Source organism: Notolepis coatsorum (assembly GCF_963971535.1).
Source record: "Notolepis coatsorum genome assembly, chromosome: 18".
In the NCBI taxonomy this organism is placed as follows: Eukaryota; Metazoa; Chordata; class Actinopteri; order Aulopiformes; family Paralepididae; genus Notolepis; species Notolepis coatsorum.
The window spans coordinates 30,328,212-30,349,609 of NC_140182.1; the positions used below are offsets into that span (position 1 = coordinate 30,328,212).

The 21,398-nt window shown below is 40.7% G+C and overlaps 1 protein-coding gene across 1 annotated transcript in view; it reads right to left on the bottom strand.

Moving 5' to 3' along the window:
• Window positions 1-5,543: 5,543 nt before the first annotated feature.
• Window positions 5,544-21,398, bottom strand: part of LOC311245561 (exocyst complex component 3-like protein) — a 96,621-nt gene continuing 80,766 nt past the window's right edge. The window contains exons 26-30 of the mRNA XM_084335455.1: window positions 18,313-18,474; window positions 15,445-15,519; window positions 15,118-15,278; window positions 10,934-11,030; window positions 5,544-6,338 (exon numbers count right to left, since the gene is read on the bottom strand). Coding sequence (XP_084191581.1) covers window positions 6,180-6,338; window positions 10,934-11,030; window positions 15,118-15,278; window positions 15,445-15,519; window positions 18,313-18,474 — 654 coding nt within the window. The 3' untranslated portion in view covers window positions 5,544-6,179. The remainder of the gene's footprint in view (window positions 6,339-10,933; window positions 11,031-15,117; window positions 15,279-15,444; window positions 15,520-18,312; window positions 18,475-21,398) is intronic.

The window sequence follows — 21,398 nt, forward strand, 5'->3', positions numbered from 1 at the left end:
AAGCATTACATCACACGCAGGAGTGGTTTGTGACCAATAAACCATGCCTAGGGGTGGTTGTTAGGCCCGAGGCGCAGCCGAGGGTCGTTAGACCCCCCTAGGCATGGTTTATTGGTCACAAATCACGACTGCACGTGGTGTAAAGCTTTTATACAACTGCCAGATTCATCCAACCTTATTTCTATACAATAAACACACATTAATCGAAGATTTATTGAAAAAACCATCCGCCAGAAAAAGTAGTTCCCACAACTCCATGTGGAAGCAGCTTGAAGTGCATCCAACCAAACTAACACATCCAACTGTGTATTATTGGAATGATTGAGAGAAGTTGCCTCATGTGGAAGCAGCTTGAAGTGCATCCAACCAACTAACACATCCAACTGTGTATTATTGGAATGATTGATTGAAAATTTATTAAAACGTTTTCTTTGCCCTATAGGAAAAAAACGTTTTCTTCGCCCTATTTTTTTATTTATTTCTTTTAGCCTAAACTTAACCAGTTGGAAACCAGGGGTACAGTAATAAAATTAGCAATCAACCAATCAATCAATTCAATAGACCATGCTCACTTAAAACAGCGCTGCTTCTCTCTCAGTCTGACTCCCCCGCTGTTGCAGACAGGAGTGTGTGTGTGTGTGTGTGCGTGTGTGTGTGTGTGTGTGTGTGTCACAGTGTGTGTGTGCGTGTGTGTGTGTGTGTGTGTGTGTGTGTGTGTGTGTGTGTGTATGTGTGTGTGTGTGTGTGTGTGTGTGTGTGTGTGTATGTGTGTGTTTGTGGGTACGCCAGCGTCGGACAGTGTGAGAGAGAACGCTGCAGTCGGAAAGTAGGAAGGAAGAAATTTAAATCAATCAATTAATCTATCAATCAATCCGCGATTTTTCTTTTGTTCTAGATTGAGTCAAGACCCATCAATTACATCATCCAACATTGTTTAAAATACTAACACATTCCCCTTGACAGAATCGCTTCATATTTAGTCGTTATGGTGCTTTCAACATAACCATTTGTTCTCCGCGATCCTGTTTTCTCCCGGAGTGAGCCGGGGAGGGTTATGTGATTTGGTTGTGGGCGGGTCCTGAGCCCAGGACCGTGGATTGTTACCAATAAAGACGTGTGAATGGCCAATCAGAATCGAGAAATTTGCATGCCGTTGTATAATGAGCCGTACTGTATTGTACCCATTCTGCAATCTGTTAAATAAAGTTTTCATTCATTCAAGCTTAACCAGTGTAGAAACAGGCGTCGGCCAATCAGAGAGCGTCTCCGAGAAATGCGGCTAGGAAAAAAAATAACGCGCTGTAATAAAAAAAAACATAATTCGGTTGTGGGCGGGTTCTGGGATCACGTGGAGTGTGTTATGAAAAATAACAACGTCGGTCTAAACTTGACTGTTTCAGCCAATCAAACAAGAGGTGGACGCGGGCAAATACTGCGGCATGGTCATGCTGGACCTACAAAAGGCCTTCGAATCACTCCCCGTCTACCAGGAAGCGGACACAGGCAGGTGCCGCTACACTGTCAATCACTCCATTCTAATGGACAAGCTAAAAGCAATTGGTTTTGATAGCTTATCAGTGAGCTGGATGCAATCCTACCTGGAGGGGAGAGAACATATGGTAGAGGTAAACGGTACTCTATCCCCCCCCCTCACAGTGAGCTGTGGTGTTCCACAAGGAAGCATGATACTAGGACCGCTACTCTTCCTAATTTATGCAAATGACATGTCGTCAGCCTGTGACTGCAACTTGTTCCTGTTTGCGGACGACTCAGCCCTGCTGGTCTCTGACAAGAACAAGTTGCAGGTTGAAAAAACCCTCAGCTCGGAACTAGGCAAAATCTGCATATGGCTCGCTGATAACAAACTATCATTACACATGGGCAAAACAGAGTCCATTCTCTTCGGTTCAAATAACAAACTCAGCAAGACCGACGGCTTCTCAGTTACAGTGGGTGACAATATTGTCACAAGGAAAGACGAAATTACCTACCTGGGTTCCATCCTAGAGGCAAATCTTTCCTGTGACAGAATGGCATCCAATGTAATAAAAAAAGTCAACCAACGAACTAGATTCTTGTACCGGATCTCCTCTCTGGTAAACAAGAATACCCTGAAGACTCTGGCAGGAGCACTCATTCAAGGGTACTATGACTATGCGTGCACCTCATGGTACCAAAGCACCTCAAAGGCGCTTAAAACAAAATTACAAACGTCACAAAACAAACTGGTCAGACTACTACTTGACCTGAACCCCAGAACCCACCTCACCCCTGCCCACTTTGACAACCTAGGATGGCTTAGAGTAGACGACAGAGTACAGCAACTTGCAATGGGCCTGGTCTACAAGATACACTATACGACCGGGGTGCCCATGTACATGTCAAAATACTTCCCAAAGGTCAGTGAATACCACAACCACTACACCAGAGGAAGCTCAACAAATCATGTTAAACCCAGATTCGGCTCAAACAAGGGACTAAACACGTTTCGCAATTATGCCACAACAATGTGGAACGCCCTACCCAAAGCTGTAAAGGAATGTGAATCCCTGCCCACATTCAAAACCGCTCTTAAAGAGCACCTACGGGAGGCTGCAATTCGAAACTGGCCACCATAAATGCCCAAAACCCCCACCACCTCCTAATAGACAGTCACCTCCCCGCCGTATGTATATTTCTCTCCCACCCACCCACCGCCTCCTAATGTACAGTCCCCTCCCCATCATATGTATATACTCTGTCAGGATCTAGGGGTAACAGTACTGTATATTGGAATACCGTTTATGTCACAAATGTATCAGTACTAAATACCTATACTGTATGTCCCTATGCCATAAATGTCATGTATGTTGTGTATGTCATAAATGTCTATATGAATTGAAAATGGGGGACCCTGATGGAAACAAGACAAACGACTTTCTCAGGTCTGCATCCCCTTAACAATTGTATGTATTGAGCCGTACTGTATTGTACCCATTCTGCAATCTGTTAAATAAAGTTTTCATTCATTCAGAATCAAGAAATGTGCATGCCATCTATAAAGGAATGTAAATCACTACCCACTTTCAAAACCACTCTCAAAGAGCACCTACGGGAGGCTGCAATTCGAAACTGGCCCCTGTAAATGTCCTAACCCAACCCCCTCCAATGACTGTACAGTAAATGTCCTAACCCAATAATACACGAGACCCTCTTCTTGGGACCAAGTAAGGTTTCGTCGATAATCCAATGTACAGTTACCCCCCCCCCCCCCACCTACCCAACCACATCCAATGTACAGTTTCCCACCCCACCTACCCAACCTCCTCCAATATACAGTTTATTCGTCAGATGTATATACTCTTTTTTAGACTTTTTGTATCACAAACAATACTGTATTTGTAAATCTGGTATGTCATAAATGTATAGATGTAGCAGTACTGTCTATCTGTATGTCATGTATGTCATATGATGAATTGAAAATGGGGGGCCCTAATGTAAACAAGACGAAAGTCTTTCTCTGGTCTGCATCCCCAATTGTGTGTATTGAGCTGTACTGTATTGTACCCATTCTGCAATCTGTTAATAACATTTTCAATCAATCAATCTGAGAAGATTTGTATTGTTTGTATATGATTAGGCCAAGTCCAGAATACCATACATCTGTCTCTTATAGCTGAAGAGATAACAGTGGAAAACAAGATAAAATAAACTCAAACTCTTAACCTGTTAACACTTTGAGCGCCGCCAGATGGCGCCGGCAAACCCCCCACTATGCCACACTCTTAAGCTGTAAGCCATATTTTCAGAAAATGTGCCTAATAGTACTAAGTAAATGGAAGATTGCTTCACTTCTACAAGGTTAATGTTCTTGGTATCTAGGGTCCGGGACATAATATGGACCTCAGGGAATATATTACCAGTGTCAGAAATATTGTGTCTGTTACTATGTTTGAGTAAATTGTAATGAACCAAAGGAGAATATAAATTATTTTTTATTTTTGTATTTGTTTTTCCATCTTTGACAGTGAATAACACCATGCTAACATTGATCAGGCATGAAACATTTGCTCACTGAGCTCATTCAGCAGCTTCTTGAGATCAAGTGTACAAAAAAAATCTAAGCAAATTAATAAAGGCAAGATGATTTACAGGGCTTTTTGTAGATACAGTACTGAATTTTGCCATCCGGACACAAAATATGAATATAGAACATCAGGCCTATAAATGACCTCATACATACATCTATGGATTGGGCCAAATCTCCTCTTTTCAATGACAGAGTTCAATCTGGATTTAGTACCACCAGGCACCCCTGACAGTGCAGCAAAAACCGTGAATGAAATCTATGAAAAGTACAGTAAAATTTTTATAATGCAAAATGCTCCGCCATCTAAGACTGACATCAGTTCTGAGTTTATTCAAAGATAGTTTTGTCATTCTTTGGCATCACCGGTACATCACTCCCTACTATTGAGTCTATAGTATCCATCACAAACGTTGTCCGAGGACGGCACACAGCATTGTCAAGGAGACCTCTTATCCCAATCATGTTTTCCCTCCTCCCCTCCGGGAGACACTACAGGAACCTCCGCTCCCAAGTCAAGCAGACTTGCAGTGAAACATACTGTCAGATATCTCTATTTGCTTCCGTCTGTGTGTGTGTGTGTGTGTGTGTGGGGGCAGCTCAACTCCCCTCAGGACACTATGGGGCCCTCTGTCTGTCTACTGTATGTTGGGTTTTCAGAAAAAGGCCAGCTATGTGACTCTAATCTCTAGTTAGTATCGTGTATTGCATCACAGTAGCCTCCCGATCAAGCATAGTTTCTGTAACACAAGCCCCGCTCCGCTTCAGACAGATAGAGAGCACAGCGCGTGTGTGAGCATGTGTGTGCGCCTCGGTCGGGATTGTGTGTAAGCAGCACAGCAGAGACCTGCTCCGCTTCAGACAGATAGAGAGAGCACAGCATGTAAAGCTGTAAAAGCCCGATCAAGCTCAATAGCTGTACATGCCATTGTTGTTGTGATGTTTTCACATGCGGGGTAAGGGAGAGGCGTCATCGGTTCAGGAGAAGACGCGTATCGCTTGTAAAGATGGTGACACAATGGGGGGCGTCCTCAGAATTGCGCACTCTGGGAGCTGGTATCAAAAAGTACCGTCTTCAGGCTGCCAGAACACAGTTCCGTGTGGCAGAACGGTGCAAACGATCAAATACTTTGCCTAAAACGACCAAAATCGTTTTAATCTGGACATGGCCTCAGGAACAGCTTCTTTCCCTCAGCTGTCATCTCTCTGAACTCTGTGCCATGTTGACAGCCCCCCCCCCCCCGTTGCAGTAGTCCAGGCGGGAGGTTACAAAGGCATGGATGAGGGTCTCAGCTGTGGAGTCTGAAAGTGATGGTCGGAGGCTTGGTAGGAAAGGGTGGAGTCCAGGATAACGCCCAGGTTGCGGACCTTTGGGGATGGATTGGGCAGATGGAGCAGCCGTCTATGTTGAGGGTGAGATCCCCAACCTTCCGGAGCAGGGCCTTGGGTGCCACAACCATGAGTTCAGTACAAGATACAAAAGATACAAGAGTTTTATTTGTCACGGCATACAGGTATACAGTGAAATGTGGGGGGTCTCGCCCGCAACGATGTGCATAATACAAGTAATAATAATAATAATAGAGTCCAACCAATAGAGCAACATAGTGCAATAAACAAGTAAACAAAGTAGGCATATCGGTATCTGTACATGAGTTATTTACAGAGCATGGTATGTTTTATTGTTGTTGAGTTTGAGAAGATTAGTTGACATCCAGGTTTTTATTTCGTGAAGGCAGTTGATAAGAGAGTGTGGGGGAGATGGGTGGATGGTTTGGTGGAGAGGTAGAGCTGCGTGTCGTCAGCATAGGAGTGGAAGCTGAGGCCATGGCGGCGGATGATCTGACCGAGGGGGAGCATGTAAATGGTGAACAGAATTGGGCCAAGTACAGAGCCTTGGGGGACGCCTTGGTTGACTGGGGCCGGGGTGGAACTGGTATTCTATTGTCATTATTGTTATTATTATTACTATTATTGTCCTGTGAAGTCCTGTTAACTATTATTATTACTGTATTGTGTTTAGTTATGTTTTATGTTCCTTGTAAAAAGAAAATAAGAAAAATGTGATCAAAAAGAAAAAGGAGTTTAAGTCTCTGCGAGTGGTTTTTGCAGATCACAGGGAGTTGACAGAGTACTCCATCTTGATCTCTCCTGAGCCGGGTTGGAAGGTGAAGTTGTAAGACACTTCGTCTCTGCCGTCCTCTGAACGGTCCCGAGGGGACCCGAAGAAGTACACTCCCTGCTTCCTGTGACGACTCCACTCGCACGTGCCCTACAGAGGGGGAGGGGAGAGGGAGGGGAGAAAGGATTTATCTCACATTAGAAACCGCAGAAGGCAGAGTGTGCAGCACTCACAAGCCTCTGGGCGCAGGAAGTCCCGGGCTGAGGTCTTAGTGAACGTTGCAACACCTCCTCCACGCTGCTTTCTGGTCAGCCTTAATGGTAAAGGGGACATATTATGGAAAATGGGTTTTGTCTATTCTGGATTTGGTGTTATTTAGGTGCTGGGGAAAATACATATATACTCCTTGCTGTTTGGCCTGGGTTTGAAAGTTTCAGATTAACCTCTTAAACACGATCGGCCCGGTACAAGATTCTCTGTCTTTGCTGCCCTGTAACGGGCGCCTGGTGGTACTAAATCCATATTGAACTCTGCCACTGGAAAGAGGAGATTTGGCCCGATCCATAGTTGTATGACTTAGCCATAATAAGGTCATTTATAGGCCTGATATTATATATTCATATTTCAAATAGCATGTGTCCGGATGGCAAAATTCAGTACTGTATCTACAAAAAACCCTGCAAATCATCTGCCCTTTGTTCATTCTTCACTTCAATCAATCAATGTTAGCATGGTGTTATTCACCTTCCAAGATGGAAAAAAACAAATATATAATAATTTATATTCTCCTTTGGTTCATTACAATTTACTCAAGCATAGTAACAGACACAATATTTCTGACACTGAGAATACATTCCCTCCCATAGATGTCCTTAGATACCCAGAACATGCAAATGGACCTTGTAAAAGTGGAGCAATCTTCCATTTACTTGGGTATGTACTATTGGGCAAATTTTCAGAAAATATGGCTAGGGCTTAAGAGGACAAGCTGTTCACAATTAATGCACGTTATGACATGACGAGGTGAATACAAGCAATCAATTGGCTTTAATTAATCAAACTACCTAATGTATGCCTCGTTTGTAAATGGTTTTCACTCTTGGGTGTGGGGTAGCCAGGCAGGGAAGGGAATACTTTATTTAAAATGTGGCATGTTGCTAGACCCACCAGAAACACTGTGTTCAACACAAGGGAAGAAGAGCTGATGGAAAATAAACAACTAAAATTAGATTTAAACTAGTTACTTTAGATTTAGACTAGTTTCTTTAGATTACTTTAGATTTAGACTAGTTACTTTAGATTTAGACTTGTTTCTTTAGATTACTTTAGATTTAGACTAGTTACTTTAGATTTAGACCAGTTTCTTTATATTTAGACTAGTTTCTTTAGATTACTTTAGATTTAGACTAGATTCTTTAGATTTTGACTAGTTTCTTTAGATTACTTTATATTTAGACTAGATTCTTTAGATTTAGACTAGTTTCTTTAGATTACTTTAGATTTACACTAGATTATTTATATTTCGACTAGTTACTTTATAATTAGACTAGTTACTTTATATTTAGACTAGTTACTTTATATTTCGACTCGTTTCTTTATATTTCGACTAGTCGAAATCTAAAGAATCTAGTGTAAATCTAAAGTAACTAGTCGAAATATAAAGAAACTAGTCGAAATCTAAAGTATCTAGTCTAAATATAAAGTAACTAGTCTAATTATAAAGTAACTAGTCGAAATCTAAAGAATCTAGTGTAAATCTAAAGTAACTAGTCAAAATCTAAAGAATCTAGTCTAAATCTAAAGTAATCTAAAGAAACTAGTCTAAATATAAAGAAACTAGTCTAAATATAAAGAAACTAGTTTAAATCTAAAGAATCTAGTGTAAATCTAAAGAGACTAGTCTAATTATAAAGAAACTAGTCTAAATATAAAGAATCTAGTGTAAATCTAAAGAAACTAGTCTAAATATAAAGAATCTAGTATAAATATGAAGTAACTAGTCGAAATCTAAAGAATCTAGTGTAAATCTAAAGTAACTAGTTACTTCATATTTATACTAGATTCTTTATATTTAGACTAGTTTCTTTAGATTTACACTAGATTCTTTATATTTAGACTAGTTTCTTTATAATTAGACTAGTCTCTTTAGATTTACACTAGATTCTTTAGATTTAGACTAGTTTCTTTATAATTAGACTAGTCTCTTTAGATTTACACTAGATTCTTTAGATTTAAACTAGTTTCTTTATATTTAGACTAGTTTCTTTATATTTAGACTAGTTTCTTTAGATTACTTTAGATTTCGACTAGATTCTTTAGATTTTGACTAGTTACTTTAGATTTACACTAGATTCTTTAGATTTCGACTAGTTACTTTATAATTAGACTAGTTACTTTATATTTAGACTAGATACTTTAGATTTCGACTAGTTTCTTTATATTTCGACTACCGTACTTTTCGCACTATAAGCCGCACCTGACTATAAGCCGCAGCAGCTAAATTGAATGATGTGTACATATATAAGCCGCACTGGACTATAAGCCGCATGTGTTTTAATGTTTAATTACCATATGTAAGGAGTGGAGCCTGCGGCTTAATTTGACTCAACACGGGAAACCTCACCCGGCCCGGACACGGAAAGGATTGACAGATTGATTGCTCTTTCTCGATTCTGTGGGTGGTGGTGCATGGCCTCTTATATTGAGCTTTAAGTTCCCACCTCTACAGAGAATAACTCCCACCTCTACAGAGAATGACTCCCACCTCTACAGAGAATGACATTGGGACACAATACTGTCGGACAAATAACAAGAATTAACTCATTTACAAGTTGTATTAAGTTTAGCAAATAAGGATAAATAACATTTCAATGCAGTAAAAAAAGCAATATTTCGATTTTCGGGTTTTGTCCACATATAAGCCGCACCGTTATATAAGCCGTGGGGTCGAAAAATGGGGAAAAAAGCCGCGGCTTATAGTCCGAAAAGTACGGTAGTTACTTTAGATTTACACTAGATTCTTTAGATTTCGACAAGTTTCTTTATATTTAGACTAGTTTCTTTAGATTACTTGATTTATAGTAGATTCTTTAGATTTAGACTAATTACTTTAGATTCACATTAGATTCTTTAGATTTAGACTAGTTACTTTAGATTTAGACTAGTTTATTTATATTTAGACTAGTTCCTTTATATTTAGACTAGTTTCTTTAGATTTAGACTAGTTACTTTAGATTTAGACTTGTGTCTTTATATTTAGACTAGATTCTTTAGATTTAGACTAGTTACTTTAGATTTAGACTAGTTTCTTTAGATTACTTTAGATTTAGACTAGATTCTTTAGATTTAGACTAGATTATTTATATTTAGACTAGATTATTTATATTTAGACTAGTTTCTTAAAATTTTGACTAGTTACTTTAGATTTACACTAGATTCTTTATATTAGGGAGTGTTCACACCTGAAAGTCCGGGGATAGTCCGGACTTTCTGGTGGACCAAATGTGAAAATGATACATTGTTTGATTTTGGTCTGCGTTCACACTACCCTTTTTGGTGCGGATCAAATTTGTAAACAAAGGACATACAGTTGCATCTATTGGACTATAGCACTCACAAACGGAAACAGTTGCCGGCAGCGTAATGAGAGAGATACTATTACGAGCACGGCGCAAGTCGACTAGAGAGAGAGGAGAGAGACTGTCCTCGCGAGTCTAGAGAGAGAGAGAGAGAGAGAGAGAGAGAGACTGTCCGCGCGCCTGTCATTAATTTGAGTCGCGTGCAAGCTGTCACTTGGCGCTGTCAAGTTGGGTCGCGCGCCAGCCGCCACTAGGCGTCTGTCACTCATTTGCTCTAGATTAGGTACTATATAAAGTTCGATCGCATTCACACCAACAGCAAACGCACCATGGTCCACTTTGAAACAAACCGAGTCCCAACTTTTCAAGAGGACCATGGTTCGGTTGTTTGGTCCTCAAAATAGTTCGGTTTGTGTTCACACCTGTACAAACGAAACGGACTATTAATCTAAAGGGACCATGGTCCACTTAAAGTGGACCAAACAGCGTAGGTGTGAACGCGCCCTTAGACTAGTTTCTTTAGATTTAGACTAGTTACTTTAGATTTAGACTAGTTACTTTAGATTTAGACATGTTTCTTTATATTTCGACTAGTTTCTTTAGATTACTTTATATTTCGACTAGATTCTTTAGATTAACTAGTTTCTTTATATTTCGACTAGTTTATTTTTATTTCGACTAGTTCATTTATATTTCGACTAGTTTCTTTTTATTTTCGACTAGTTACTTTAGATTTCGACTAGTTTCTTTAGATTTCGACTAGTTACTTTAGATTTCGACTAGTTTATATAGATTTCGACTAGTTTCTTTAGATTTAGACTAGTTCGTTTAGATTTAGACTAGTTTCTTTAGATTTAGACTAATCTCTTTAGATTTAGAATCCTTTATTTAGATTACTTTAGATTTCGACTAGATTCTTTAGATTTCGCCTACGTAGTTACTTTAGACTTAGACTAGTTTATTTAGATTTCGACTAGTTACTTTAGATTCAGACTAGTTACTTTGCAAAGATTCAAAGAAGTCGTACGGTATATATTTGTTGAAAAGATACACAATATTTCCCCTTTTTAATAGAAAGTCTGACAAATATCGAGTCAGAGTAATTACTAAATTATATAATTAAATGATTAAAGCTGTGAATGATGACCGGGCTGCAGTTGTGTTCACCTGTTCACCGATTGGTCCTTTCAGACCCATGCTGACTGTGATGTCATCAGACAGTTGGTACTCCATCCACAGTGCAACGCCATGACAACAACCACTCCTGCACAAAAACAGGAAAGACAGTCAACGACAATGTTGAACGCTTATGTATGTGATGTTAGGTGTTGTGATGGGTCTAGGTGTTGTGATGGGTGATGGGTCTAGATGTTATTATGTATGTGATGTTGGGTGTTGTGATGGGTGATGGGGTTAGATGTTATTATGTATGTAATGTTGGGGGTTGTGATGGAGTTAGATATTATCTATGTGATGGGGCTAGATGTTATTATGTATGTAATGTTGGGTGTTGTGATGGAGTTAGATATTATCTATGTGATGGGGCTAGATGTTATTATGTATGTAATGTTAGGTGTTGTGATGGGGATAGATATTATAGGTATGTGATGGGGAGAGATATTATATGTATGTGATGGAGATAGATATTATCTATGTGATGGGGATATATGTTATATTGTATGTTATATATATATGTGATGGGGATATATGTTATAGGTATGTGATGGGGATATATGTTATATGTATGTGATGGAGATATATGTTATAGGTATGTGATGGTGATGGATGTTATATGTATGTGATGGTGATGTATGTTATATGTATGTGATGGTGATGGATGTTATATGTATGTGATGGGGATATATGTTATATGTATGTGATGGAGATATATGTTATAGGTATGTGATGGTGATGGATGTTATAGGTATGTGATGGTGATGGATGTTATATGTATGTGATGGGGATATATGTTATAGGTATGTGATGGTGATGGATGTTATATGTATGTGATGGGGATATATGTTATAGGTATGTGATGTATGTGATGGAGATAGATGTTATAGGTATGTGATGGAGATAGATGTTATAGGTATGTGATGGAGATAGATGTTATAGGTATGTGATGGAGATAGATGTTATAGGTATGTGATGGAGATATACAGTATGTTATAGGTATGTGATGTATGTGATGGGGATAGATGTTATAGGTATGTGATGGAGATAGATGTTATATGTATGTGATGGAGATATACAGTATGTTATAGGTATGTGATGTAGATAGATGTTATACAATGGGGGAAATAAGTATTGAACACATCAGAATTTTGTCCCGTAAATATATTTCCAATGTGGCCATTCAAGTGAAATTTTCACCAGACTTTGGTATTAACTCAGGGAATCCAGAAAAAAAATCTAAACATTAAAGTCCATACATAAATAAAGTTATGTGTAATAAAGTGGAATGACATAGGAAAAAAGTATTGAACACACTAACTGAAATAAGTTCAATACTTAGTGGAGAAGCCTTTGTTTGTAATGACAGCTTCAAGGACACTTTCTGTATGATGTATCTAATCACCCGCAGTATTCAGGTGTGATTTTGGCCCATTCCTCTACACAGATTGTCTTTAAATCTTGAAGATTGCGGGGGGGGGGGGCCTCTTGTGAATCTGGATCTTCAGATTCTTCCACAAATGTTCAATTGGGTTTAAGTCAGGTGATTGACTGGGCCATTCCAACAAGTTGATTTTCTTTCTCTGAAACCAACTGCGAGTTTCCTTTGCCGTTTGCTTTGGATCGTTGTCCTGCTGGAAGGTCCGCCCACGTCTCATCCTCAGCATCCTGGTGGGGGGCAGCAAGTTCCTCTCAAGAATTTCTCTGTACATGGCTCCATTCATTGTTCCTTCAATGATATGAAGTCTGCCAGTACCAGGAGAGGAGAAGCAGCCCCACACCATGATACTTCAACCTCCAAACTTCACTGTTGGTATAGTGTTATTCGGGTAATGTGCAGTGCCATTTCTCCTCCAAACATGGTGTGTTGTGTGACAGCCAGAAAGTAACATTTTGGTCTCATCTGACCAGAGTACATGCTCCCAGTAGTTCACTGGCTTGTCCAAATGTTGTATGGCAAACTTTAAACAAGCTTCAACATGTATTTTCTTCAGTAGTGGAGTCTTGTGGGCTGAGCACGCACAGAGGCCATGGCGGTGGAGTGCATTGCCTATGGTCCTTTCTGTCACAGTTGTACCTTCTGCCTCCAAGTCTTCTGGAGCTCTTTCCTAGTGGTCCATGGCTCTTTGGCTACTCTTCTAAGTATCCTTCTGACTCCCTGATCAGACATTTTGCGAGGAGCACCTGTGCATGGCCGGTTGATGATGGAGCGATGTTGCTTCCACTTATGGATAATGCCCCCAATGGTACTTACTGGAAGATTCTGAAGTTGTGAAATACGTCTTTAGCCAATTCTATTTTCATGATTTGCAATAATCTTTTTGTGAAGGTCTTGAGAGCTCTTTGCTTTTACCAATCATTTGATGTTTCTTGTGTGGCACCTTGGTAACAAAAAAAACATTTTATAGCCCATCAATATATTCTAACCCAGTTTACATTATTAGCACAGATATGAGGTAGAGTTGCCTCCTAATTAGTTTTGGTTTTCAGCTAGTTCCTTGCCTTTCCTTGCTGTGGTGTACTGCTTTTTCTTAGTGTGTCCAATAATTCTTTCCTGTTACATTCCACTTTATTACACATAACTTTATTTACATATGGACTTTAATGTTTAGATTTCTTGTCTGGATTTCTTGAGTTAATACCAAAGTCTGGTGCAAATTTCGCTTGAATACGCTCATTGGAAATACATTTACTGAACAAAATGTTGATGTGTTCAATACTTATTTCCCCCATTGTAGGTATGTGATGGGGATATATGTTATAGGTATGTGATGTATGTGATGGAGATAGATGTTATATGTATGTGATGGTGATGGATGTTATAGGTATGTGATGGTGATGGATGTTATAGGTATGTGATGGGGATATATGTTATATGTATGTGATGGTGATGGATGTTATAGGTATGTGATGGGGGTGGATGTTATAGGTATGTGATAGTGATGGATGTTATAGGTATGTGATGGTGATGGATGTTATATGTATGTGATGGTGATGGATGTTATAGGTATGTGATGGAGATGGATGTTATAGGTATGTGATAGTGATGGATGTTATATGTATGTGATGGTGATGGATGTTATAGGTATGTGATGGAGATGGATGTTATAGGTATGTGATGGTGATGGATGTTATAGGTATGTGATGGTGATGGATGTTATACGTATGTGATGTATGTGATGGATGTTATAGGTATGTAGGGCTGACCCCTATTAATCGATTAGTCGACTAATCGGTCGAAAGGAGCCGTAGTCGACTGGCCAACCTCTTAGTCGAATATAATAAAACATTTTTTCTTTCTTTTTTTTTTCATTCTTTCCGAAAGAAAAGAGGCCTAGAAGCGTGGCTAACGCTAATGGCACGCATACCAGAGGCTAACTGCCTACGAAAACAGGCACAGAGGCACTGAAAGAGGATTTCACCCATCTAATAAACACACTAGACTAGACAAATATCAAGATGTATCCATCAGTGGACCAATTGCATGATTTTGCAGAGGACAAGAAGCCTTCAGTCGACTCCTTCAGACATTAAACACCCCACACAGCCCAAATGGAATGATAAAAAAAAAAAAAAAAAAAAAAAAAAAAGATTTGTCAACCAATAGTCTACTAACGGCAAATTTTTGCCAATCCTAGTCGACCATCCAAATCCTTAGTCGTGGACAGCCCTATAGGTATGTGATGGAGATAGATGTTATAGGTATGTGATGTATGTGATGGGGATGCGTGAATACTTTCGGCAGCCAACATGCCCTTCCGCGTTGCTCTGATTGGCCGAGCGCGCGCATGAGTGTTGTTGTAGCCACCGGTTAATTCGCGATTTTTTATTGGTTTGTCATGACGAACCAATTACATAATCCAACATATGTGTAAAGAAACAACATATTCCAGTTAACGGTATATTTTTTTAATGATTCGTTACGGCGTAATCAATACTTCCATGCGTATAAATTGCGTTAAGCGGAGTTTAGTATTCCTGTCTGGCTGAGGAGCGCGTCGCGGCTCATGCGCACGCTCTGCCAATCAGAGCAACGCGGAAGGGCATGTTGGCTGCCCAAAGTATTCACGCGATGGGGATAGATGTTCAGGAGGAGGGTGGGTAGCCAGACGGTATAGCAACGTTCTGATTAGCAAACAGCAGGAAACTGAAACAGTGTTTCTTGTGCATCTCTTTACCTTATGAAGGGAAGCGATCCCCGACTGTTGATTGGCTGTTGGGGGACACACTGTGTGAAGTCAAAGGTCATGACGGCTCTGGGCGGAGTCAGGGCACGGCAGGGGTACTCCCACAGGGGGTGGGGCTCTGCCTCGCGAGACTCGCGGTAATCTAGAGATTGCTGAGGGGGGAAGAGATGGAAGAGGAGAGAAGGAGGAGGGAGAGAGAGGATGGAGAAGTGACAGAGAGCAGGTGATTAAAAGAGGAAGAGAAAAAACATTTGTTCAAGAGACCTAAATGAGTAATGAATGAAAGAAGGAATGATGGAGACTTGACTAGGTATTTACCTGAACCATCTCATCCATGGGCCCCACGTCGAAGCCCTCGCACATCCCACACGGGGCTCTGATCCTCCACAGGTCCTGCCAAAGAAAGAGTGGCAGACAGACATGTAAAATAGAGAGGATGAAAATATGAGAATAGCAGGAAATTAAAGGAACATGACAACAACATCAGGGGAAATGCGCTTACAGTCTTCTCCAGAGTCAGACAAGAAGATAGATACCAATCTCCTCTCCGCGCGTTCAGTAGAAAGCTATCCGGCTGCAAACTAGCCTAGTTTAGCACAAATGTATAGAAGCGGATATGGACCACTAGCCTAGCTTAAAACCCCGGGGAGAGGTTATACTGAACATACAGAGAAGAAATTGGTATCTATATCATCTTGTCTGACTCTGGAGAAGAGGGACAGTGGCTCGGAAGATACAGCAGTCGTCTGGCAATCTGGAGGTTCCCGGTTCGATTCCCGCTCCTCCCTGAGCAAGACACTTAACCGCTAATTGCTCCCAATGAGCAGGTTGGCACCTTGCATAGTTGCCTCCGCCATCGGTGTGTGAATGTGTGAGTGAATGTGTGAGTGAATGGGTAAAATGTGAGTAACAAATTGTAAAGAGCTTTGGATAAAAGCGCTATATAAAAAAAGCAGCCATTTACCATTTCCCATAATGTTGGCATGTTCCTTTAATAATCTTGAGTGTGCTTTATATGGACATGTTGTCTCCTTGATAGGCTGTTCATTTGCATCTTCATATCCACATTACAAACACCCTGGGATCCACTGAACTGGGCCCCGTTCCCCGTACCTGGCTAACTGAGTTAGCCGGATAATATCCAGCATAGCCTGACTTAAGCCAGACCTTTCAATTCCCCGACGCTCGATTGTCTAAATCACTATGACAACAGATCAAAAAGTTTGAGCCTGGTCGAGAGCAGGGTTAAGTTCAGTTAGCTGGATGAACCATGGCCACGCCCCCGCAAAGAAATGCCAGCTCGCTTCCTGAAATGATTCTCACAGTCTAGATCTGCATTATACCATTCTGAATTATGTTCTTGTGCTTCGTTTGAAGCACAAAAAATTTAAAATAATATGTCTGCAGTAACGCTGATAATAAATCATATTCAGCCTATGAATTTACTTTGTCCTAATATAATGCACGTCATATTTATACGGATACGGCGCTCGCGAGTCGCGACACACTAAACGGATCATTGCAAATGTGAATCCCGCTGGGATATTTTTAATGAATGAAACCTATCGGGTGTTTGGCTCTGATTCGTTTAATATTCTTCGCTGTGTATTTGCTTAACGGAGCACCCGGATGCGTTTCATTCAAGCTGAAGCGTCTATGCGCGGATTGTGGATATGAATTATGAGGAATCTGAATCTGTGGAATATTTAATTGTATCACTGTGATAGTGTCACACGTTATTGTGATATTGTAACTGGGATTAAAATATATGAGGAGATGCGCTGTTTGATGGATTTGATGACGTGACGTGACGTGATAAATTGAATGAGCCTTTGACGTTTTTGATGAATGAATTCGAGAAAATGCATTTATCTTTTCAAGCACTGTTATCTGATGATGAACATGAGGTGTCACTGGTATAAACCAAATGGTAATCAATTCAATGCATGTATGGATTAGGTCCGAAACAGATTAAAACCTGATTAATAGTGTAACTGCAAGCCTCCCTCCAAGCCTCTCTTTGGAAACCATGTATTTATATAGTACATAATATTAATACCTAAGCACATACAGATATCCTCATGATATAATTCGTATCAATTAGATATACTATTTGGGCTTGTTTTTATCGTTATTCTGAAAGAGCTGAACTAATTATTTTCGCTAGCAAGATCTCATTTGATTATTCATTCCATAAGCCTATACTGCCAGCAGGCACGCCCATTCTGCAATCTGTTAATAAAGTTTTAAATCAATCAATCAATCAATGCCGTTAGAAGATCAGGATTTCTGCTATCGACACTTGCTGTCTTTTCAGCTGAGGCGGGCGCGCGCAATTATCCGGAGTCTCAAGTCTGGTTCAAATGAACGAGACTGAATCCACCTGCGAGGAACAGGAAAATCCCGGATTCAAACATCGGGTTAATTGAATCTGGATAATGGGACTCTTGATCGACTTAGTTGAACCAGGTACAGGGAATAGGGCCCAGGTAAGAACCAATAGTAAACAGGATGTGGTGTGTAAGAACCAATAGTAAACAGGATGTGGTGTGTAAGAACCAATAGTAAACAGGATGTGGTGTGTAAGAACAAATAGTAAACAGGATGTGGTGTGTAAGAACCAATAGTAAACAGGATGTGGTGTGTAAGAACCAATAGTAAACAGGATGTGGTGTGTAAGAACCAATAGTAAACAGGAGGTGGTGTGTAAGTGCCACAGTGACCCATCACAGATTGGGAGATAATCATATTGGCGATTCTCATTATTGGGATAAGAGCTTATCCACATTATTATTATTGGGATATGATGTTTAGAAGTTTATAATAATGAATATCGGACTGCTCTAATTAGCATAGTTATTCCACTATAGCCAATGGTTGTTTGTATCAACCTGATTCAACCTACCGATTTCCACGTTTTCCTCCCCATCTTATGTTCAATAGTTTGAAAGTGTCCTTATTTATTTGATTCATAAATGGAAAACATTTATCAATCATTTATCATCGCAATTATGATTAATTTAGTTTTTTTTGCAAAGGCGAGGATCACATTATGAGTGAACCGCACGTTTAGTTTTTTTTGTGTCTCGGTAGTTCGGCTAACCGGTTAACTTGAAAAAAAAGAAACGTCACGTCGGGATATTAGAATACTAGGTATGCCTTTCCTGGCATTTCCTCTGCTCTCACCTGGAACTCCACGGCGACCATGTGCAGGCTGGCGGCGCGGGGCAGGATGGCAGCTCCGGGCTGCAGGAGGCCCGCCAGGGCGGTGCGACAGTACCAGAAGAACAGGGAGTGCCAGGGCAGCAAGCTGGTGCTGAGGTACGGCTCACCCATCAGCAGCGAGATCTACAGGAACCCCGTTACACATTAGGATGCCGAATTAACCCGTTTCACTACCACACTACAGAAGGTTAAACTAAATACAAAGTGTATAAGAATAAGTTAGTATTAATTATGAGACGGGCTAAGAAAGATTATTACAATAGATTGTTAGGCGAAAATAAAAATAATATAAAGGGCACATGGGACATTCTAAATAAGGTAATGGGAAATAAATCAGCGTCCATAAAAATGCCTAGCCATTTCATTAGTAATAGTAAGACTATAAAAAACATGAATGAGGTGGTTAATGAATTCAACTCTTTTTTGTAAATGTTTTTTTTATTTTTTTTACTTTCTCTTTCTCCTATTTTTCTCAGATTTTCTTCCCGTCCCAATTTAGTCGTTGTGCCAATTCCCCCCGTCCCCTACCTGGTGTTGTTCGCATGTTCTCCTACGAGTCGGTACAAGGGTGTCCTGATGTCGAACTCACGCTTCCTCCGAGACGTGCGCCGTCAAGCCAGTGACGTTCTTTCCACTTGGCAGCGAGGACTCTCATTGGTGGAGTGTAACGCGTGGGAGGGCACGCTATCTCCACCAAGTCCTGCCCCGCTTAGCAAGCGCCGAGACCTGACCAGATTCCCACCCGGCAGCTTTCCCACCCCCTAATACTGCCAATTGTATTAGTATGAACGGCCAGCCAAGCTGGTAGCAACGCCGAGAGCTGGGCTCGAACCCAGCTACGCCACCTGACCGCCCTCTTTTTTTGTAAATGTGGGGCCAAATCTGGCAGATGCCATTCAAAAACACGATGAACCATTACAGGAAGGATGGAGAGGAGATAGTAAAGTACTGCAGTCTATGTTTTTGGGAAATGTCAGTGAAGCAGAAATCATATGCTTGTCATGAATTTCCCCAAGGGGATTAATAAAGGAATATCTTATCTTATCTTATCTTATATTGTATCAAAGTCAAAGAATAAGACATCCATTGACAGCGATGGGATAGATTGTATAATCAAACCTCTCTGTTATATTTGTAATCTTTCTTTTCAGACATGTATTTTTCCAGACAGGATGAAGGTAGCCGAAGTGATCCCACTTTACAAAGTAGGAGATAAGCACAGCTTCACTAACTATAGACCAGTGTCATTACTCTCACAGTTCTCGAAAGTGCTTGAAAAACTGTTTTCGCATAAGTTAGATGGTTTTGTGGAAAAGAACAAACTGCTGAGCGAAAGCCAGTATGGCTTTAGGCAAAACAGATCAACAGCGACTGCCTTAATGAATATTATTGAAGCAATAACAACAGCAACAGATAAAAGGAAATTAACAATAGGGGTGTTTATTGATTTAAAAAAGGCATTCGATACCTTAGATCATAATATTTTAATTTCTAAATTACATTCATATTGTAACTGAGGGGTACAATTCCCTGACTGTATTGATAAGTATGGTATCATTAAACCACTACCGCTTTATGTACTTTAATTACTGGCCATACAGTACACGATATCTAAGTATGATGAACACTTTCCCACATATGAAATCAGGTCCACACAAAGGTAATAGTCAAATATTTAATATATAGCAAAGGGTACATATAATAGTTACTTATTACATTTATGATTTGAATTGAATGCTCTTGTAAGGCAAATGAGTATTCGTAGGCAAATCAACACTGAATGTCCAATCTCTGGTTACACAGGAAGCAAGTATACAACCTGGCTCTTAGGGAATTATAGCGATGGTCACTTAATGATTATAGCTGGATAATATACTGAAGGGGTCCCGCCGGTTGTAAGCCAGTAGGGGGGGTAGGAGAGCCGTCGGCTGTATCCCGTCTGGTCAACGATTTCTAGGGAGAGTCCAGGTACAGAACACAGTGCCCGTAGAACCTTGATCCGCAGATGAATACACTTGGGCTCTCTTGTAGACGATAGCTGTAGCTGTAGCTTTAGGTCCACAACGAAGAAGAAGCGAGGCGACCTCAGTCTGGTCTGAGCGCCGTCTCACCTTGGCTCCTCTCGGGGTAAATCCAACACTCACCGGTGTTGGCGATTATCCGCTCCACAAATCAAAGCACCAAAGCAAATAGATATTCCATGCCGTATAGGGCTCAGCAGTCGTCGGGGTAGGTAATCCAATGTGCAGGTCCACTCGTCCTCGCCCAGAACTCCTCGGATGAAAGCACCACGCGTGGTCTGCCCAACCTGGTTAAGACTCTAGATAACGCGAGGAAACGATGGGGGTGCTGCTCACCTTAAAACTCTAACCGAACGATGCACCATACATAATAGACTATTATTACTTAATAGAAATACGGTGCCAAACTCTGGCAATTCAGCTATTAATTTGCACGAGGTCTCACTGCTATTCTAAGGCCAAACAGGCCGTACTACACCGCACGCGGTATCGTGGGGTGAGGCTTCACGTCTTGTTACTTAGTTGGGTAGAAGGGTAAAGGACTAAGAGGAATTCTACATTTCTTGCGCCATATTTATATGCACGGTGGACAAGTAGTGCCGCTCTGCTTTCGGTAGCCGTATTCCTGCGCGGAGCTGAGGCTAGTTAGGGCATGTCTCGTCGGTACCTTTGAACTTGAACGCCAGGGGCTTGTCCCTGGCGCCTGGTCCTTTTGTCCAATAAGAGAATGAACTATTATGGGCTGTAGTAGAATAAAGGGATATTCCGTGTATATGTACAAGGAATATACAAGGGATATCAAACGATATACAAATACTATTAAATATATATCCATAAATAAATATATATATTCGGTTTAATCTGATCCTTCACAACAGCCGCCCCCTAATTAGTCCCACCTAATTAGCTGAGCAGAGACAGATTAACCGCACTGTCCACTACTCAATGTCCGCTGTAAGGGTCAGTCAACTCACAAAGTCATAGGGTCATGGTCGTCATCAATAGTATCAGGGAGCCTTGGCAGTT